Below are 23,302 nucleotides of genomic sequence, written 5' to 3'. Positions count from 1 at the left end.
TCTACCCAGACAAATGTGAGTGTTAATGTTATCCTTGTGCTTCGTGATCTTGTAGGTCTCATAAAGGTCCACTATCACTTGGACCTCACCTATCAAACTTCACCCTGTAACTCAAGCCTGCAAATCCAGGTGACATCCAGGTGAATCTCTTCTGCACCCTTTCCAACTTAATGACATCCTTCCTGTAGCTGGGCAACCGGACCAGTACATGATTGCACACAGCATGTGATTCATAGTAGCTCAAATCAATCTATATTTGCATAGTAGAAACAAAGTTTTAGTCTCCTAATTTGAGGAAGGACATTCTTGCTTTTGAGGGAGTGCAGCGTAGGTTCAACAGGTTAATTCCCGAGATGGCGGGACTGACATATGATGAAAGAATGGATTGACTGGGCTTAAATTCAATGGAATTTATAAGGATGAGAGGTGATCTTATAGAAACATATAAAATTCTTCAGGGATTGGACAGGCTAGATGCAGGAAAAATGTTCCCGATGTTGTGGGAGTCCAGAATCAGGGGGTCACTGTTTAAGAATAAGGGTTAGGCCATTTAGGACTGAGATGAGGACATTTTTTTACGCCAAAGAGTTGTGAATCTATGGAATTCTCTGCCACAGAAGACAGTGGAGGCTAATTCAATGGATGTATTCAAGAGAGAGTTAGATATAGTTCTGTGGGCTAACTCAATTAAGTGATATGGGGCGAAAGCGGGAATGGGTACTGATGTTGGATGATCAACCATGATCACATTGAATGGCGGTGCTGGCTGAATTGCCTACTCCTGCACATATTTTCTATGTTTCTATGTTACTATAGTATAAACAAAGAACTGCAGATGCTAGATTGTACCAAAGGTACACCTAGCTAACAATGGACCTACCAGGCAATAGTTCAAATTCAAGTTATATTTATTGTTACATGCAATACCTTGCCTGAGGTCATTTGTGACTGGCCCTGATTGGTTCTGGTTTTTACTTACCTAAAACTTTTCACCTTGCCCTCCCTCTCCACCCTTACTTTTCATCTGAACAAGGATCCCAATGCGAAATGTCACTCATCCTTGTTCATCAGAGATGCTTCTTAATCTGCTGAATTACTCCAACACTTTGTGTCTATCTATATCAGCATAGCACCTTTTATAACTTAAGGACTTTTCAGATAATTCACTGCCAATGGTGTCGTTTTAAAGGCTAATCATCATTGTAATTGTGGAAGTACATCAGCTAATTTGTACATCGCAAGCCTCCAACCAATAAGGTGACACAGACCACATTTTATGATTAATTTATATATAATTTGTTTTTGTGTAAAATACAAAAGGTTGGAGTAACTCAGTGGGTCAGGTCAGGCAGCATTCGGGGGTGGGAACCTTTTTCATATTGATTGTAGAAGGGGGAACAAAGCTGGAAAAGAGGTGGGTGCGGGACAATTATGTGATAGGTGGATATAGGTGAGGAGGAGTTGGTTGGCTAATGAGAAGAGTGTAAGAATGGCAGAGCGGTAGAGTTGCTGCTTCACTGCATCAAAGACCCGGGTTTGATCCTGACATCAGGTGCTGTCTGTGTGGAGTTTGTATGTTCTCCCCGTGATCTCTTGGGTCTTTCTCCACATGCTCCGGTTTCCTCAAACACTCCAAGCTGTGCAGGTTTGCAGGTGAATTGACTCATGTAAACTGTAATTTGTACTGAGTGTATATGGGGTGATTGCTCGTCACTGCGGGCCTGTTTCTACGCTGTATCTCCAGAGCCCTAAATGTGATAGTGACAATGGGTGGAGAGGAGAAAGAGACAAATAGGTGTCAAATAAGGAGGGAAGAGTTGTGAAATGTAAAGCCAGTGGGAAGGATATAGGTGGAAGGGATTGGGGTGGTGGGTTCAGGGGGAAAGGGGCAGGGTTGTGGGACACAGGATAAAGAGAGGGGGCGTTATTTCAAATTGGAGATTTCAGTGTTCATACCATTGATTTATAAGCTATGGAAGCGGTGCTGTTCCTTGTTTTGTGTGTATGTCTGAGTTTATGTGCTTGTGATGATGACATTTTTCATTGTATCTGTACTTTATCATACAGTACACCCGCATCCAAAAGATGTGCTGGCACCTTAAGAACAGCACGGTGGCGCAGCGGTATAGTTGCTGCCTTACACCGCCAGAGACCCTGGTTCAAACCTGACTTTGGGTGTTGTCTCTACGGAGTTTGTACATTCTCCCTGTGTTTTTTTTTCAAGGTGCTCCAATTGCTTGCCACATTCCAAAGGCGTACTGGTTGGTAGGTTAATTGGCTTCCATAAATTGTCCCTGGTGTATAGGATCATGAGAGGAATCAATGCACAGAATCTCTTGCCCAGCGTAGGGTAATCGAGAACCAGAAGGCATACATAGGTTCAAGGTGAAAGGGAAAACATTTAATAGGAATCTGAGGGGTAACATTTTCACACAAAGGGTGGTGGGTGTATGGAGCAAGCTGCCAGAGGAGGTAGTTGAGGCAGGGACTATTGCAAGATTAAATAAACAATTAGACAGGTAGGTGGATGGGACAGGTTGAGAGAGGTATGGGCCAAACTCAGGTAGGTTGAACTAATGTAGATGTGACATGTTGGTCAGTGTGGGCAAGTTGGTCCGAAGGGCCTGTTTCCACGCTGTATGACTCTGTGACCCTATCATTGAACTAGTGTATGCTGGTCAGCACAGGCACGGTGGGCCGAAGGGCCTGTTTCTACCCTGTATCTCTAAAGTTTGAGACTCTATTGTGCTGAAAATGTCAATAAACTCAACGTGACTTTAAAAACACGAGTGCAGGGGTAAATGTCTCACTGTGTGCTCTAACTCAAGTATTGATGGTCAAAAGCAAATAGACCTTCATCTGAAAACTGGCATCCAACCATGAAGACCAGAGAACGCAAGGAGGAATCTCCTACCCCTGTTCACTGCTGATTTAGCTGATCAAAACGCAGGTGGCAGCGTAGATAAAAGATGTGCTTCCATGCCTTGCTGCAAGTTGGCCTGCCCCTGTGAGAATGATAGGAGCAGAGATTTATATTCCACAGACTCAACTCAGTCATCGCTCAGGTTCACACTTATTTTAAACTTTACTTTATAGATACAGTGTGGAAAAAGGCCCCTTCAGCCCACTGAATCCACACCAACCAGTGATCACCCCATACGCTAGCTTTATGCTACACACTAGGGACAATTTATAATTTACAGAAGCCAATTAACCTACAAAACCTGTAGGTTTGCTGCTGCTGATGCTGCTGCACCCGCTGAGTTTCTCCAGCAATTTTGTGTACCTGCACATCTTTGTGTAGGAGGAGACCGGTGCACCTTGAGAAAACCCACGCAGCCACAGGGAGAATGTACAAACCCAGTAATCAGGATCAAACCTGGGTCTCTGGAGCTGTAAAGCAGTACCTTTGTGCCACTGACACCGCCCAGTACAAAGTGGAAACAGTCCCATCGACCCATCGAGCGCGCCATTCAAAATAATGCTTCTATAATACTTGACATTAATTCTGAAAGAACAGAGCACTGAAAGAAAGATCTTGCCTGTCATGACATTGCATTACAATCAATGCAGTGTTTTTTCAACAACAGTTACCATTGTAAAGTGGAGAAATCGAGCAGCCAGATTACGTACAGCAGCTTTTTGCCAAACAGTTCCCAGTAACCCATTTGTTTTTCTGACGTGGATTGAGGGTTAATGAGAGTGAAACTTACTGCTCTCCTTTAAATAGCTTGGGCTCCATGGTGCCACAAGCAGATTGTGTTGCTGCTTCTCTCAGCTCCGAGGGCTCGGGTTTGATCCTGAACTCTGGTGTTGCCATGGTACAGTTTGCACATTCTCCTCTGAATCACATACATTTCCCCTGGGTGCTCCAGTTTCCTCCCACATCCCCAAGATATGCTGGTAGGTTAATAGCCTGGTGTATGTTATCCCTTAGTGTAGCCATGTGGCAAAAGAATTCAAGAGGATAGTGACACAAGGGACTGGAGATGTTGGTTTACCAGAAAAGACACAAAGTGCTGGAGTAATTGAATGGGTCGAGCAGCATCCCTAGAGAACATGAATGGTCGATATTTGAGGTTGAAACTCTTCTTCAGGCTACTAACCTTTCTATGTTTTCCAGAGATGCTGCCTGACATGCTGAGTTCGTCCAGCAGTTTGTGTCTGTTTTTAATTCAAGAGGATTCTGGCTGGCATCACGGCACAGTTACTAGAGCTGCTACCGTATGGTGCCAGAGCCCCGGGTTTGATCCTGACCTCGGGTGCTGTCTGTGTGGAGTTTGCACATTCTCCTTGTGACTGTGTACGTTTCCTTCAGGTGCTCCCCTTTCCTCCCATATCTCAAAGACGTGCAAGTTTGCAGGTTAATTGGCCTCTATAAAATTGCCGTTAGTGTGTAGGGAGTGGATTGGAAAGTGCAATAATGTAGAATTAGTGTGAACAGTGATCAATGGTTGGCGTGGACTCGGTATAATGCCGTATCTCAAACTAAACTAAACTAATTCCACAATCATTCGTCAGCAAAATTCCTATTGTTTGGTCTGGACATTGGAAGTGAAATTTGGGTTATGTTTGGTACAGTTAATTAGTTTAAAGATACCGCGTGGAAACGGGCCTTTCAGACCACCGATTCAAGGACGACCAAGGACACCCATATACGAGTGTTATCCGACACTCTAGGAACAATTTACAGAAGCCAATTAACCTAAAAAAGCACACATCGTTCCGATGTGGGAGGAAACCGAAGCAGCCTGAGATAACCTGTGCGTTTACGGGGTGAACGTACAAACTCAGTACAGACAGCCCCCGTAGTCAGGATCGAACCCGGGTCCTTGGTGATGTAAGGCAGCAACTCTGCTGCCGCCCCTCAGTATGGCTTAGGGACAATTGATGCAATTTAAATGAAGGACTTTCTTTCTTGAGCTGAACCATAAAGAAAGACAGTACGTTTAGGCAGTCTTCAAGCTAAAGCTATTAACTCGTTTAGTTCAGACACAGCATGGAAACAGGCCCTTCGGCCCACCGAGTCTTCACCGACCAGCTATTCCCATACACTGGCATACGCTAGGGCTAATTTACAATGTTTACTGCACCAATAAACCTACAAACCTGTACATTTTTGGAGTGTTGGAGAAAATTGGAGCACCCGGGGAAAACCTATGTGATCACAGAGAGAACGTAGAAATCTCGCACAGGCAGCACCCATAATCTCTGGCGCACCAAGGCCGCTGTGCCATTGTGCAACCCTAAAACTTTTTGGACTGGAGTGATTGAGTTATAAGGAGAGGCTGGTAGGCTGGGACTTTTTTTCCTGGTGGGTACGAGGTAGAGGAATGACCTGATGGATGTATACGTGCCCTTGAAGGGCACAGTTAAGGTGGATGATTACAGTCTTTTCCCCAGGTTCGGGGAGTCTAAAGCTAGAGGGCATAGATTTAACCTGAGAGTGGAAATATTTAAATGGACCCAGCGGACACGCATAGAATGATGAATATATCTGCCTGAGGAAGGAAAAGAGATGCGTACAATTACAATGATTAAAAAGCATTTGGACATGTACATAGATAGAATTGGTTTCGAGGGATATGTGCCAAAAGCAGGCAAAGGGACTAACTCTGATTGATATCTTGATCAGTATATTGTGTTGGGCCACGGGGGTTGTTTTCATGCTGTATGACTCTAAGCTCGATATCTTTTTTATGCAAAGGTTTGTGAAAATTTGAAAAAAGAAGAGAGCTGGAGATGCATGGTGAATCTGTTTTTTTCTAAAGACAGTGAATTATATAATGGGGAAAATGATAACGAGGTGCATTAAGAAAGAGCAGATAATACATGTAACTGGGATCAAATCGGCAGACCAAATGGCTGTGTGTTGTGGATGAATTAAATCCTGTTCCTGCAACATGCACTAGAAGCATTGTATATTTGGTCTTCAAACAAAGATGAAAAAGAAATATGTTGTCAAAGGAACATATGGATAGAGGAAAGGTTATTCTGCCATTCGGTTAGACTTTACCTGATCTCTATCAAAATGCCTGGAAAAGAACTGCAGATGCTGGTTTAAACCGAAGATAGACACAAAAAGCTGGAGTAACTCAGCAGGACAGGCAGCATCTCTGGAGAGAAGGAATGGATGACATTTCGGGTCGAGACCCTTCTTCAGACTGGTTAGGGATAAGGGAAACGAGAGATATAGACAATGATGTAGGGTGATAGAGAACAATAAACGAAAGTTATGTAAAAAAGTAATGATGATAAAGGAAACAGGCCATTGTTAACTGTTTGTACGGTGAAATCAAGAAGCTAGTGTGACTTTGGTGGGGGAGGAATGGAGAGAGAGGGAATGCCGGGGCTACCTGAAATAAGAGAAATGAATATTCATACAACTGGGCTGGAAGCTGCCCAATCAAAATATGAGATGCTGTTCCTACAATTTGTGTTTAGCCTCACTCTGACAATGGAGGACACCTAGGACAGAAAGGTCTGTGTAGGAAAGGGAAGGAGAATAAAAGTGCCCGGCAACCGGGAGATCAGGTAGGTTCAGGTGGGCTGAGCGAAGGTGGTCCGCGAAACGATCGCCCAGTCTGCGTTTGGTCTCGCTGAAGTATCAGAGTCCACATCTTGAACAACGGATACAGTAGATGAGGGAGGAGGAGCTGGTGAACCTCTATCTATCCTGAAAGGACTGTCGGGGTCCCTGGGCAGAGTCGAGGGAGGAGGTATCGCGACAGACGTTGCAGGGGACGATACCTGGGGTGGGGGTGGTTTGGGTGGAAAGGGACGAGTAAACCAGGGAGTTGCGGGGGAAATGGTCTCTGCAGAAGGCGGAAAGGGGTGGAGATGGGCAAATGTGGCTAGTGGTGGGATCCCGTTGGAGGTGGTGGAAATTTTGGAGGATTACGTGTTGTATGCGACGGCTGATGGGGTGAAAGGTAAGAACTAGGGGGACTCTGTCTCTGTTGCGACTAGGGGGAGGGGGAGGAAGGGCGGAGCTGCGGGGAACCGAGGAGACACGAGTGAGGGCATCGTCTATGATGGGAGAGGGGAACCCCTGTTCTCTAAAGAATGAGGACATCTTGGATGTCCTGGTATGGAACACTTCATCTTGGGCGCAGATGTGGCGTTGGCAGAGGAATTGGGAGTTGGGGATTTCTTTGCAGGAAGCAGGGTAGGAAAAATGTTTTTGAGATAATTGTGGGAGTCAGTGGGTTTGTAATAGATATCAGTCACTAGTCTATTTCCTGTGATGGAGACTGAGATCAAGAAAGGGGAAGGAGGTGTCAGAGATCGTTCAAGTAAATTTGAGTGCAGGATGAAAATTGGTGGTGAAGTGGATGAAGTCCATGAGTTCTGCATGGGTGCAGGAGGTAGCACTGATGCAGTCATCAATGTAATGGAGACAGAGCTTGGGGATAGGGCCAGTGTACGTCTGGAACAGGGATTGATCAACGTACCCTACAGAGAGGCAGACCTAGCTGGAGCCCATGCAGGTGCCCATAGCTATGCTTTCGACTTGGAGGAAGTGGGAGGAGTCAAAGGAGAAGTTGTTGAGGGTGAGGAGTATAGTGTTAGTAGAGGGAAATTGTATGGTTCTGTGGTCAAAGAAGAAACGGACGGCTTTAAGGCCTTCCTGGTGGGGGATGGAGGTGTAGAGTGACTGAACATCTACAGTAAAGATGATGGAAGTTTGGAAAGCGGAAGTCATTGAAGAGACGAAGGGCATGTGAGGTATCTTGGACATAGGTCGAGAGAGGTTGGACCAGGGGGGTTAGGATGGAGAATTGTCTTATCTAAATGCCCTTGTCAACTTGTCAGGGTAAACTTAAATCAATAAAAAGACAAAGTGTTAGAGTAACTCAGGGGGTCAGGCAGCATCTCTGGAGAACATGGATGGGTGACATTTCAGGTCGGGACCCTTCTTCAGAATTATGATTCCTGATCCAAGTGGCTCCCTAATGACACATCAACTACCTGCCCAGCCTCATTTCCTACGTTTGTGTTGCCTTGAGTGTGGGAGACTAACGGGGAATATAGGTGAGGGGCTTCAGGTATCTGAAGGTGTCCCAAATAACAAAATGTATTGGTTTGGGGCCATATAATTATCCAGCACATCTCCATACAAAGGAAGTGAGAAGCTACAAGTCTGTTTATGTGCTGTATGACAGGGTGGTTAGAATTCGGGATACATTGCCTGAGAGAATGGCGAAGATAAGTATTCTCATAGCATGTGTGAGGTATCTCGAATAGGACTTGAATTGCCAAGCTATATAAGTCTAAGAGACCATGGGGCTAGTGTAGATAGGAGCTTGATGGTCAGCATGGATGTTGTGGGCTGAAGGGTCTGTTTCTTTGCTGTATAATTCTATGCCTCTGTGAAATTGAAAAGAAAATAATAATTCTCTGGAATAGGGTGGATGTACAATCATGGAGAATATGTTTGTTTGGAAGAAAAAAAAGCAAAGCAATAAAACGATTCAATGTTTCAAGCGCAGAAAATATTTTGATGAAACATAAACTTGCTAAACTAACAACACAGAAGGTTGCAACACAATTTTCTTTTTTGCAATGGCAGCCAATTTTGCCACTTAGTTGATATGTAAACTTAAACCATCATTGATTTATCCTTGAAAGGTTATTGTTTCCTGAAATCTTGTGCCCAAAGCAACTCAATATTTAAAGGATATGGTCTTGGGTCAAATTTTAAAATAAAGCAACATTTGCTGTTGGTATTTATATTACCTCGAACCGTTGGAATTGACCTGATTCATTATACAAGGGTAATAGAGTTATGCAATGCGGAAACAGGACGTTCAGCTCAACTCGTCCATGCCGACCAAGATGCCCAATCTAAGCTTGTCCCATTTCACCACATTTGGCCCATATCTCTCTTTACCATCTCTGTAATGGATTGTGTCTTTCAAATGCTGATATAGTTTCTTCTGCAATTAACTCCTCTGGCAGCTGGTTCCATATACCCACCACAACGCAATAACGTTGCCCCTGAGGTTCCTATTAAATCTTTCCCCTCTCACCTTAAACCACTGCGCTCTGGTTCTTGAATCTCCGACCTTTGGTAAAAGACTCTGTGCATTCACCCCATCAAATGCCCTTGTAATTTTATAAACCTCTATAAGATCACCTCTTAGCTTCCTGTGCTTGGTATAAGATTATTATTTTCTTTCTTTTGGAGAGGATATTTTCAGCCTGAATTTCAAAGTGGAGGACCAGCACCTAATATTTTGCTTGGGCAGCTTCCAGTATTTATACCAGTGGTATAAATATTGATTTCTCTAATTTCAAGTAACCTTTGTATTCTCTCTCTCTCTCTGTCTTTCTGTTTAAGAATAAAGGGTAAGCCATTTAGAATGGAGACGAGGAACCACTTTTTCTCACAGAGAGTTGTGAGTGTGGAATTATCTGCCTCAGAGGGTGGTGGAGGCCGGTTCTCTGGATACTTTCAAGAGAGAGAGCTAGATAGGGCTCTTAAATATAGCTGAGTCAAGGATTGTGGATGATCAGCCATGATCACATTGAATGGCGGTGCTGGCTTGAAGGGCTGAATGGCCTATTCCTGCACCTATTGTCTATTGTCTCTCCCCCACCCTAGTCGTCCTGCTAGTTTTCCTGTTCGTATCCCTTTGTTATCACCTCTTCCACAGCCAACAATGGACTATTATGGGCTCCACTTTGGTTGTTGGTAAGGAGCTCAGATTGTTTCTATACCTTTTCATTTCTCCAGCTACCTTCTCCCCTGACTCTCAGTCTGAAGAATGCTCCCGACCTGAAACGTCACCTATTCCTTTTCTCCAGAGATGCTGCATTGACCCACTGAGCTACTCCAGCATATTTGGAATGGGAGACTAAATTAAATTATTGACAGTCCACTGTAGAATTAAGTAAAGTGTCACCAGAGTTGCTGTAACCTGATTGTATTTACACATATTAATTAACTATGGGGGCTGCCTTCATGTTTGGCACTTGGTTGACAAGAATGATGGTTCTTATTTGCATTTTGAATCACCAGCTGTCCAGTTAAGATGGATGGCGGGCTTTCTTTTTCATTTGTCATTTCTCCACTGGATTTTTATCCAACTGAAAAGAAAGATTAAAGGAGCCCAAATAGTGAAATTATAATTTAATTGGGGGTAAAATGTACCATTTATTTCAGTGGAATTACATACATATATAGGGTGGGGGGGGGGATAAAGCTCACAAGGTCCTCTCAGAAGCTCACCACATTCTGTCGCATATGCTTAGTCACAGAGTATTGTAATTGTACGATATTGTCATTAGTTTATATGCCAAGTATATAAATACATACAAGGAATTTGATTTCCCAGACAGTCATACCAAAAAAGCAACAAGATACACAACTACATAAAAATTGACATAAACATCCACCACAGCGCACTGTGATGGAAAGCAATAACGTATTATCTTCTTCCCTCCGTTTCTCCCGCGGTCAGGACAGTCGAACCATCCGCAGTCGGGGCGATCAAAGCTCCCGCGATCGGGGCGATCGAAGCTCCTGCATCGGGGCGATCAAAGCTGCTGCTGTTGGAGCTTCCGAAGTTGTTCCCGAACCAAGGGACCGCGTGCCCCGCGATGTGTCATCCGCAGGCTCCCGCGGCTAGAGCTCTCGAAGTCGATCCCCGGCAAAGGGACCGCCAACACAACGATGTTTGGCCGCAGTGCGGACGGAGACACAATACGAGAAAAGTTGCATCTCCATTGAGGAAAGAGATTTTAAAAAGTTTACCCCACCCTCTACATAATACAAAATTAAAGACAGACTAAATACAATGAAAGAAGAAAAGGACGAGACAGACTGTTGGCGAGGCTGCAATCGTACGGCGCCACCCATGGAGTCTTACAGTGTGGAAACAGGCCCTATGGCCCAATTTCCCACACTGGCTAACATGTCCCATCTACACTGGTCCCACCAGCTTGCGTTTGGCCCACATCCCTCTAAATCTGTCCTGTCCATGTTACCTGTCTAAATGTTTGTTAAACATTGCGATAGTACCTACCTCAACTACCTCCTCCGGCAACTCGTTGCATACACCTACCACCCTTTGTGTGACAAAGTTACTCCTCACATTCCTATTAAATCCCACCCCCCTCACCTCAAACCTATGTCCTTTGATTCTCATTTAACCTACTCTGTGCAAGATACTCTGTGTCTACCTGATCTGAAGATGTTGTACAACTCATCCTCCTGCACTCCAAGGAATATAGTCCTAGCCTTCTCAAATTCTCCTGATAGCCCAGGCCCTCAAGTCCTGGCAAAATCCTTGTAATGCCCCTGTCCCACTTAGGAAACCTGAACGGAAACCTCTGAAGACTTTGCGCTCCACCCAAGGTTTCTGTGTGGTTCCCGGAGATTGCACGTGGTTGCCGGAGGTTGCAGTAGTGGAAGCAGGTAGGTAAACTGACAAAAACCTCCGGGAACCTCCGGAAAACCTTGGGTGGGGCACAACGTCTCCAGAGGTTTCCGTTCAGGTTTCCTAAGTGGGACAGGGGCATAAGTCTTCTCTGCACCCTTTCCAGCCTGCCAACATCGTTCCTATAACATAATTCCAGAAACTGAACACTCTACTTTAAATTCAGCCTTGCCAATGTCTTATACCAACTCTACTGAACACTCTGACTGAAGAACTTGCCAAAAAGCTGCACGGTTATTTCATTCTTTGAGATTGCAGACCCTTTAATCCACACAGCCTTTCGTTCTTTGTGGATTTACTGCAATGAATGTAGGCCGGTGTATCCACTGTAGTGTTGATACAATTAAGATTAATTCAGGCCATGTTGTTAACTCAAGTGTTCAATGGTGAATCTCAGCAGGAGAACCTAAGCAAACTACATGGTGCAATTAAATAAGTCATTTAAAACTAGAATTATTGCAAAACATTTCCTGTAAAGTAATAGTTTAGTTTTGTTTATTGACATTGCTCAGGAAAAGGCCCTTTGGGTCACTGAGTCCATGCCCACCAATGATGCCCATACACAAGCACTGCCCGACGTACTAGGGACGATTTTTACCAAAGGCAAATTAATCTGCAAACCCGTACGTCTTTGGAGTGTAATAGTTTTGAAGCAGATTCTGGATGGGTGACAGAAGGCACCTCCAGTGAAGTATTAGAGATACATTGTGGAAACAGGTCCTTCAGCCCATTGAGCACTTGCCAGCCAACAATCACCCATATAACCGTTCTATCCTACAAAGTAGGGACAATTTACAGAGACCAATTAACCTGCAAACCTGCATTACTATGGGGTGTGGGAGGAAACAAGAACATCAGGAGAAAACCAAAGTGGTCACAGGGAGAACGTGCAAACTCCACACGGACAGCACCCGAGGTCAGGATTGACCCTATGAGACAGCAGCTCTACCAGCTGTGCCATTGTGTTGGTGTCTATGATTAGTGTCTATAGGGGCTTGATGGTCAAAAGGTCATAAAGTTGTAAGTGATAGGAGTAGAATCACCATTCGACCATGGCTGATCTATCTCTCCCTCTTAAACCCGTTCTACTGCCTTCTCCTCTGATACCTGTACTAATCAAGAATCTATCTCTGCCTTAAAAAATATCCACTGACTTGGCCTCCACAGCCTTCTGTGGCAAAGAATTCCAGAGATTTACCACCCTCTGACTAAAGTAGGTGAACCTAGTGGGCCAAAGTGTAACTTAGCTAGTGTGTCTGATGCTCCGACCACACAGTGCAAAGAAACTCTGACTGCTGGATCCAAGCTCATCCTGGACCCTCGCCCACAACTAACTTGAATCTCCTTTTCAGCTTTGATTCCTTGACACCAACACGCCTTGGGTCCATCTCTAACTCCTGACAACCTCATTTCCTGGCCCAAACTAAATCCACAATTGTATCCCCAATCTCAATTGTGCATTGTGTGCACTTATAACCCAAGACAAATATTCATTCTAGTTCTAGAGTAACATCAGGCTAACAATAACAACTGTACCCAACATTACGCTCAAAGTGCTTGAGTAACTCAGTAGGTCAGGCAGCATCCCTAGCGAACATGGATAGATGATGTTTCGGGTCGGGACTCTTCCTACCTTGAATCCATCCCTTTTCACCTGCATCCGAGTCATCTCACAAGCCCTTTCAATTTCTAAGCCTCCACTTCCTCATCCTTACTATGGACGTCCAGTCCCTCTACACCTCCACCCCCCACTGGGAAAGTCTCGAGGCCCTCCAGTTAAAGTCTTCATGTGAACCTTAAGGATAATTGGTCTAGTTAAATGACTTTGGCAATTTGTATTATTCAACATTAAAGATTGGCGTAACGTAGCCTGATTGGATTCGAGTCAAAAATGGTTCATGTTTAATTTAGGGATACAGTGTGGAAACAGGCCCTTCAGCCCACCGAGTCTGTGCCGACCCTGTACACTAGCACTATCCTACACACATGAGGGACAATTTATAATTATATCAAACCTTTGGAGTGTAAGTGGAAACCGGAGAAAACCCACACAGGTCGCAGGGAGAACATACAAACTCCTTACAGACAGTGCTCCCTGGTCAGGATCAAACCTATGTCTCTGGCACTGTAAGGCAGCAACTCTATCGCTATGTGTTACAGATAAAAAAATTAGAAGCGAATAATTTTGTATTTTCAAAATTGACCTATTTTGTTCAAAAGCAAAGCATTTCAATCAGAATAATTGTCGCGACGACTTTAATTCAGAGCAGCCGTCTCCTGGAAATGTGTCTTACTGTAGGTGCACTGTAGACGTTGGATTACATTTTCAATCAAGTGAACCCAATTTGAATGACATTTTCTCCAAAGTATCACCAGGAAGAAAAGAGCATGCGATTATTCATCTCAGATCATCTCCAAGTGACTTGCACGCTTAACAAATTACTTTGGAGAACAGCAATCATTAAATGCAGGGATGTGTTGCTGTTTCTTGTTCCTTAACAAGTTTCAAACCATTAGTAAACAGCTAAAGTGTTCAGCATTTTAAGTGTAAAACACAGAGGGTCAGGCAACATCCGGGGGGGGGGGGGGGGGGGGGGGGGGGGAATGGACAGGCAAAGTTTTTGGTTCTGCCCTTCTTCAGATTGTAGTGGGGATAAATATGGAATGAGATAAGGAGTAAAAACAGGAGAAGTATGAAACATGAAGCCATTCAGACTGAATGTGGTGGTGGGAGGAGAAAGTTTCTTTATATAGAATCTAATATCTGCAACACATTTTAATTAACATTGGATGTTATTTTATCTTCCAGCCGTACTTACGGAAAAGCTACCAGAGCTGTTGGACCCTTTCGAATACCAACAGAACGTTGTAGATGTCCAGTTGGGTGAGTAACTTCCTCAGGAAGTCATCCCTCGCATCTGCTCTATAAGCATGTATATTGTTCTTCTTGTTTGGTATCAATATACTATTCTTCCCACACCTTCAGCTTCAGCAGTTTGTGTTCCCCCTTGTGATCGTCAGTGTGCACACAATCAGAGGCTGAAATGAGGGATGCATTCTCTGATTACATTGCATCCATTCCTTCTATTTCAAGCATTTAAGCTTTCCAAAGCTGCCAACTTCTTTAAGACACGATTTCTCTTAAATATCACGGTTGAAAAAAAAGTGTTTTTTTCTTTAAGCAAGTGAATGGTTAATTATCTTTTTTAAATGTTATACACTGGTGGAGCATGCTTCTGTATTGTTCTATTGTTCAACTTTCAGCCCCAGAACAAGAAATAAATGAGTTTGTCATCCAAATGTGTATGACAGGGATGGCGGGCATCAGCTGGAATAGATGATGCTGATAACGAATGAGTATTTATTATGTGCAAGGGAAAGCAAGTAGCTACCTCTTTAAGAGGTAATCTTATGGGGCTAAGTACTTAAGTACTCTTAAGTAGCTACCTCTTTAAGTATTAAATACCTATGTCCTTAAGATATAAGTAGCTCCATCTTCAAGTAGGTTAATGTAGCTTACTTTAAGTACTCTTGTTGTTACCACTTTAAGGGATATTATTAAGTATCTATGTCTTTAAGAAATGCTCTTAAGCAACTCCATCTTTAAGAGGTACTCTAAAGTAGCTATCTCTTTAAGAAGTAAAGAAGCTACCATTTTAAGAGATACTCATCAGTAGCTACATCTTTAAGATGTGCTCTTAAGTAGCTATGACTTAGTCTCAAGTAGCTATGTCTTTAAGTGCCCTTACATAGCTAGGTCTTTAAGGCACTCTTAAGTATCTACCTCTTTAAAACAGGTTTCTTCTCTTCCAAGTTAGTTTATTTTTATTCACCGCTATTGATGCCCATAATCCCAGGTAACCTCCTGTGCAATTAGCATTCATTTAATCAATAATAAACATTGTGTTCGAGCTCCAGCTGGCTACCTACTCAGTAAGCAATTACAGCAGAGAGGGATTATTTGCTCTGACAGAAATATCCTTCCACCAGTGTGGAAGGAGCACTGTGTTTATTGATGTGCATGACATTGAGGACTGAGGATGATCTGGTCAGTGTGGGAATTTGGTTATCTACTTGGTTTCTGAGAGTTGGGAAGTTCGGAACTGTGCAAGAAGTGTGCGCTTCGTCTTGGAAAGAGAAGGTAAGTCCTAACACGGAACTGGAAACAGAAGGGGGACCTGGATTATTGGTTGGTGTTGGAACCCATGTGGACAATGGCTGTAGTTGGCATACCCTTTATTTCCTGTGAAGAATGGTTTACTTTATGCTTTCATGGTATGAAGTAGTATGTTCATTTGTAGTATTGTCTTCAGCTTTGGTCGCCATATTTTGGGAAAGATGTTGTCAAGCTGGAAGGGGTGCATTGAAGATTTACAAGGATGTTGCCAGGACTTGAGGGCCTGAAGTAAAGGGAGAGGATGAGCAGGCTAGGACTCTATTCCTCAAAGCGCAGGAGGATGAGGGGTGATCTTATCGAGTTGTACAAAATCATGAAGAGTAAAGATACAAAGTCTTAAGTAAGAGAATTAAGAATCAGAGGACATAGGTTTAAGATGAGGGGAGAAAGATTTACCAGGAACCTGAGAGTTAACTTTTTTACCCAAAGGGTGGTAGGTGTATGAAACAAGCTGCCAGCGGAAGTAGTAGGGGCAGGTACTATCGCTATGCTTAAGAAACATTTAGACACGTATATGGATAGGATATGTTCAGAGGGATGTGGGCCAAATGCAGGTGGGACTAATGTAGATGGGACTTGTTGGTCACTGTGGACAAGTTGGTCTGAAGGGCCTGTTTCCACACTGTATGACTATGACTCTAAGAGAGAAGGCAATAATGTGCAGACGGTGAATTTTGTTTTAAATGTGCTTTTAAAAATAATTTTGGATTGTGCTCCTTGGAGTGGAGAAGATTAAAGGAACATTTGAATAGAAGTGTTCAAGTATGATATATATATATCCAACGGGTCCCACTTAGTCTAGTACTACATACTAGACTAAGTGGGACCCGTTGGATATATATATATCATACTTGAACACTATATATATATATATATATATATATATATATAGTCTGAACTTGACCACTTCCTGTTGTTCTGTATATTGATTTTAGAAAAAACGCTGCCACTTACGGCTGTGATTTTTGACCATCTTACTCAGTCCCCCTCCGCTTCGCAGGACAAGAGGATTTTTCCCATCGATGATAAATAAAAGAGTTAGAGTTAAAAAATGTTGAAATTCTCCCTCCTGAAGGCCACGCCCCTTCCGGAGGGACTTTAAAACCCGGAAGTGTTGAGTGCCTCAGTCAGTCTCTGCAAGATGGGGGAGCGAGAGGGTCACATCTCAGTCTGACCCACCACCACCAACCATTTGCTGTGCTTTATTTCAAACCAACCACCACCAACCATTTGCTGTGCTTTATTTCAAACCAACCACCACCAACCATTTGCTGTGCTTTATTTCAAACCAACCACCACCAACTATTTGCTGTGCTTTATTTCAAATCAACCACATTTTCATTTTCAAACCACATTAAGGGCACTCAAGGTCAGTAAAACCACACTCACAGTTTAGTAGACATGTGTTCAGTGTTATTCGCAGCACAGAGACGTGCCATAAAACAATTGAGAGGCGTGTGACATATGATTCATGCGAGCACGGTATAAGTAGATTTATCAGTGTTGCACCATTACAGGAAGATGTGGATGCTTTGGAGAGGGTGCAGGAGGATTATAAGAATGTTGCCTGGATTAAAGGATATTAAAGGATTAAAGTGAGATTAGGCAAACTTGGATTGTTTCCGCTGGAGCATCAAAGATTGAGGGAAGACCTATTAGAAGTAAAAAGGTTATGAACGGGATGGGAAGGTAGCTTTAAGATGAAAGGGGCAAAGTTTAAAGGAGATGTGCAGAGTAAGTATTTTACATAGAGAGTGCTGGGTGCGTGAAATGCGCTGCCTGGGGTGGTGGTGGAGGCAAGTACAATCACGGCGTTTAAGCAGCTTTTAAATGCGCACATGGATTGCGCAGAGAATGGTGTGATGCAGATTGATCACATGCAGGCAGAGAAGATTAACGCCATTATGTATGGCACAGACATTGTGGGCTGAAGGACCTGTTCCTGTGCTGTACTGTTCTATGTTCTGAACAAAACCTACAGCTTGGTAAGATAAATTTACAGCTTTCCATCATTACCTTTAACTTTGCAATTAAATCTGTTTTTAATCTGCACTTCTGTTATAGTCTTTGTCAGAAAATAGTGTTCAGTAATTCATCACATGAGAGGAAAAGTAATTTAATGAGAAAATATGTTTGATAAATAACAAATATAGTGCAATAATAATATAGTCTTTTGCAGTTCAGAGCTCAGAGCTTATTTGTTGTGTTTAATAGTCTGATGGTTATAAGGAAGAAGCTGTTCCTGAACCTGGGCATTACAGTTTTCAGGCTCCTTCCTGATGGCAATGGTGAGATGAGTGTGTGGCCACGATGGTGTGGGTCTTGTATGATAGTGTGATTTTGACTGCCTTTTTGAGGCAGCGACTATGATAGATCCCTTCGATGGTGGGGAGGTCAAAGCCGATGATGGACTGTGATCGTGGTCACAACTTTTTGTAGTCTTTTCCGCTCCTGGACATTCAAGTTGCCGAACCAGGCCACGATGCAACCAGTCAGAATGCTCTCTACCGTGCACCTGTAGAAGTTTAGGAGAATCCTCTTCGACATGCTGAATCTCCGTAATCTTCTCAGGAAGTAGAGTCTCTGATGTGCCTTCTTTATAATTGCATCGGTGTGCTGGGTCCAGGAAAGATCTTCGTTAATGAAATGTAAATTTGACATGTTTTTACTTTGCTTAAACTTTTAGCAATTTCGTATTTCTGGTAGCCATTGTTGATTTTTGACCATATTAACATATGTCTGACAAGTCAAGATACTGGAGTGTTTAATTGTCACACGCACCAGCACTAGAACTATTACATTCTTACTTGCTGCAGCTTTACAGGCACATGAGACACAGCAACACAACACATGTGTGATGAAACATCCTCTTTAAGGCCAGCTCCTCTCCCAGCCACAGGCAAATGAGCCACAACCAAGTGAAAGTCACTGGATCAATTATCAATTAACCCGATCCTACAGACCTACCCCTTTCAACCCTGGAGTCAAGAGGGGAAGAGAGAGAGAATGGGAGAGAAGGAGAGGAAGCGCAAATGAGAAAAAGAGGGAGGGAGAGAGGGAGGAAGGGGAAGAGAGAGGATGATCATGTACTCTGCCATTCAATCATGGCTGATCTCTCCTAACCCTATTCTCCTGCCTTCTCCCCATAACCACTGGCACCCGTACTAGTCAGGGGGGGGGGGGGAGGGGGTAGAGAGGGGGGGAGACAGAGAAGGAGGGAGAGGAAGGTGGAGAGACATATGTCTCCAGAAATAAAGCCCATCGGGTAGGTTCGCCTCACTGTGTGTGTCAGATCATTATTGATCAGGCGTCATGACTGATGCCACAATAAATTACCAATTATTACCTTCTTCAGACTGAAGAATGCTCGACCCGAAACGTCACCTATTTCCTACGCTCCATAGATGCTGCCTCACCCGCTGAGTTTCTCCAGCATTTTTGTCTACCTTCGATTTTCCAGCATCTGCAGTTCCTTCTTAAACAGTTATTCTAGGAAATGAGACCATGCTGGTACAAGCCAAAGTACAGAGTATAACTTCACTAGTGCAAAGTCCATAGTCATTGCATAATAAAAAATAAACTGCAGATGCAACTCTGGAGAAAAAGGGTTGGTGACATTTCGGGTCCTGACTCAGAGATCCACAGATGCTGCCTGACCCGCTGAGCTACTCCAACATTTTACGTGTTTCCATAGTAATAGTATTGTTTAACCTCAAGTTTCCTTGAACAGTGAGTTAATATCTTGTGCTGTGCGGCAAACACAAACTGGAATTGTGAGAACTGTTTTCTCACTCCTTTATTGATTTTAATCTTGCCGTGACATTATCTGTCCGTTGTCTTATACTCCAATGTCATTGAATTTCTGGTTTGACCCTGTCCTACCCGATAGGTCAGAGTCCCATATCCAACAGAATGTCCCCTTCAAGTGATTCTGATCCTTACGACATGGGCGAGGGAATGGTGCTGCCAACATTAAGGGTGGCACAGTGGTGTAGCTGCTAGTGCTGCTGCCTCACAGCACCAGAGACCCAGGTTCGACTGACCTCGGGTGCTGTCTGTACGTAGTTTGTACGTTCCCCCTGTGACTGTGTGGGTTTCCTCTGGGTGCTCCAGTTTCCACCCAGGTCCCAAATACTTGTGGGTGTATCGGCTAATTGATCTATTAAAAAATTGGCCCTCATTTGTAGGGAGTGGATGAGAAAGTCGGATACCATAGAACTTATATGAGCGTGTGACTGATGGTCAGCGCGGACTGATGGGATCTGTTTCCCTGCCGTACCACTAAACCAAATTAACCTAGACTAGATTGGACTAAACTAAACTAAACTAATAGCCTCCGTACTAGGTGCTTAGCAATGTGGCTTGTGGTAGATTAGTCAGTATCGCTACACTTGTGCTCCAGCCAGTGGGTGTTTAAGTTTTAGTTTTAGAGATACAGCATGAAAACAGACCCTTCGGCCCACCAAATCCACCCCGACCACTGATCACCCATTCACTAATTCTATCCTGCACACTGTGGACAATTCACAGAAGCCAATTAACCTACAAACCTGCAAGTCTTCGGCATGTGAGAGGAAAACCACGCAGTCTCAGGGAGAATGTACAAACTCGGTCCGGCAAACCGTTCTCTGCCTCCTTGCCTGGCCATCTTCAACCTTCGTGCCCCAGGGGGGCCTTCAGCAGTGTGGTGGTGAGCACCAAGTCACCACAAGCACCCCCAATAATTGATGCCGGACTCAGCCTATCTCTGACTATCTAGGACTGTTCCACCATATTTCGCACAGTGGTGTAGTGGTAGAGTTCGTTCCTGACTACGGGTGCTGTCTATACAGAGTTTGCAGGGTCAGCGAGGGATCGCTGGTCAGTGTGGACTCGATGCGTCGAAGTGCCAGTTTCCACGCTATATCTCTAAAATAAAATAAACTAAACTAAAGAAATATGCCTATCTCTGTTGCCAAGAGAACTTGTCAGACCAACCATGGATTTTTAAACCCATTCACTTATATTTTAATTGGACTTTTCACCTCGGAGGTTAGCATGAATCTCATTCCGGAGGTTTGCCAGAATGCTGCCTGTGTTGGAGGGTATTACCTGCAAGAAGAGGTTGGACAAACTTGGATTGTTTTTCTGTGGAAGATCAGAAGTTGAGGGGAGATCTAACAGAAGAATAGACAGGGTTGACATACAGAACCTTTTTCCAAGGGGTGCAAATGTCAAGGACTACAGAGCATAGGTTGAAGGTGAGTGGGGCAAAGTTTTAAGGCGATATGTGGGGCAAGTCATTTTAGACAAGGATTGGTCGTGTTTGGAACACGCTGCCAGGGGTGGTGGTCGAGGCAGATACAATAGTGACTTTCATCAGGCTTTTAGATTGGCACATGGATGTGCAGGGAATGGGGATATGGATTACATGTGGGCAGAGGAGATTAGTTTGACTTGGCATCGCGTCCGGCATGGACATTGTGGGCCAAAGGGCCTGTCCTGAGCCGTACTGTTCATTGTTTATTGTTATATTGCATCCTCAATGATAAACTCACCTTGGCCTTGAAAAGGACAACAATGACCTTCCATTTTGAACAGGTTAACAACTATTAAAATAGCTGTACATGAAAGTGAAGAACAAATATACACAGGGAGATAACAAACTATAATTGGCAGCCATAGAAAAATGTATTATTTGCGAATGTAAATATATTCCTAATCTTTTTGTTTATAATCCCAGTGACTGAAATAAGTGTACAGATATGGCACACAATTAAATGTAGTGGCCTTAAGTGACTTTTGTCGGTTATTTGGATTAGATTTGATAAAGTAGCCACTTGAGCATTTATTGACTGAAGTGCCGTTTGTTGGCGTTGTTGAAAGAATTGTTAAAAGACAGGCACCAACAATGTAATTTAACAACGCATTGGGGGCGACTTGTTACTGAAACCAATGACCCAAGATGCTATGGAACTGGAAGAATGAAATGTATTTGCTTTCTTTGCGTCTCTAAGGAAATCTATTTTTTTTTAATATGTGACCTAACTAGACCCATGATATATAAACACAGGCTTAATTGGCTATTGATAATTTGTGGTTCTTTGAATCTGCTGAAGTGTCAACAGCTGTATGTGGCATTTCTAAACTCTAAAGGTTGCATGCGGAGGAATGATGTGCCACAATTACTCTTCCTTCTGGGTGCTTCCTCTCAAGAACGAGGAGTTAGCAGAGTTCGATTACCAATTTACAGCTGGTTCAAAATCCTCTGTCACTTAGCAGAAGGTGAAACTTGTCAGTAGAAGCATTGGGTTTAATCATGTTCAAGAAGGAACTGCAGATGCTGGAAAATCAAAGGTAGACAAAAATGCTGGAGAAACTCAGAGAGTGAGGCAGCATCTATGGAGCGAAGAAAATAGGCAATGTTTCGGGTCGAAACCCTTCTTCAATCTGATGTGAGGGTGGGGAGGCGGGAGGAAGAAAGGAAGAAGTGGGGCCAGGGGGCTGAGGGAGAGCTGAGAGGGGGAGGAGAAAGTAAGGACTACCTGAAATTAGAGGTCAATGTTCATACCTCTGGGGTGCAAATTGCCCAAGCGGAATATGAGGTGCTGCTCCTCCAATTTACGGTGGTCCTCACTCTGGCCATGGAGGAGGCCCAGGACAGAAAGGTCAGATTCGTAATGGGAGGTGGAGTTGAAGTGCTGAGCTACCGGGAGATCAGGTTGGTTATTGCGAACCGAGCGGAGGTGTTCGGCGAAGCGATCGCCAAGCCTACGCTTGGTCTCACCGATGTAGAGCAGCTGACATCTAGAGCAGCGCATGCAATAGATGAGGTTGGAGGAGGTGCAGGTGGCACAGACATTGTGGGCTGAAGGACCTGTTCCTGTGCTGTACTGTTTTATGTTCTGAACAAAACCTACAGCTTGGAAAGATAAATTTACAGCTTTCCATCATTACCTTTAACTTTGCAATTAAATCTGTTTTTAATCTGCACTTCTGTTATAGTCTTTGTCAGAAAATAGTGTTCAGTAATTCATCACATGAGAGGAAAAGTAATTTAATGAGAAAATATGTGTGTTGTTTGAGCATAATGCACTGGATTTTACCTCATATTCTCTGGCTCTCTCATCTCATGTCTTATCTTTTTATTTGATTGACATTCGAGTCAAGAGTGAAGAGTGTTTTATTGTCATATGTCCCAGAATGGACAATGATATATGTGAATATATAAACATAGTATATAACAGGGGAAGAGAAAAAAAAGTTTGATAAATAACAAATATAGTGCAATAATAATATAGTCTTTTGCAGATCAGAGCTCAGAGCTTATTTGTTGTGTTTAATAGCCTGATGGCTGTAGGGAAGAAGCTGTTCCTGAACCTGGGCATTACAGTTTTCAGGCTCCTTCCTGATGGCAATGGTGAGATGAGTGTGTGGCCACGATGGTGTGGGTCTTGTATGATAGTGTGATTTTGACTGCCTTTTTGAGGCAGCGACTATGATAGATCCCTTCGATGGTGGGGAGGTCAAAGCCGATGATGGTCCTCACTCTGGCCATGGAGGAGGCCCAGGACAGAAAGGTCAGATTCGTAATGGGAGGTGGAGTTGAAGTGCTGAGCTACCGGGAGATCAGGTTGGTTATTGCGAACCGAGCGGAGGTGTTCGGCGAGGTGCAGGTGAACCTCTGTCGAACCTGGAAAGT

General features: G+C 43.7%; 1 protein-coding gene across 1 annotated transcript in view; it reads left to right on the top strand.

Moving 5' to 3' along the window:
* il1rapl2 (interleukin 1 receptor accessory protein like 2) overlaps positions 1-23,302 on the top strand; it is an 859,242-nt gene that overhangs the window by 592,691 nt on the left and 243,249 nt on the right. The window contains exon 6 of the mRNA XM_033030273.1: positions 14,254-14,328. Coding sequence (XP_032886164.1) covers positions 14,254-14,328 — 75 coding nt within the window. The remainder of the gene's footprint in view (positions 1-14,253; positions 14,329-23,302) is intronic.

The sequence above is a fragment of the Amblyraja radiata genome, chromosome 12 (genome assembly GCF_010909765.2).
Source record: "Amblyraja radiata isolate CabotCenter1 chromosome 12, sAmbRad1.1.pri, whole genome shotgun sequence".
Classification (NCBI taxonomy): Eukaryota; Metazoa; Chordata; class Chondrichthyes; order Rajiformes; family Rajidae; genus Amblyraja; species Amblyraja radiata.
Note: the sequence above shows the minus strand (reverse complement) of the source record. Positions and strands in the feature narration are given on the sequence as shown.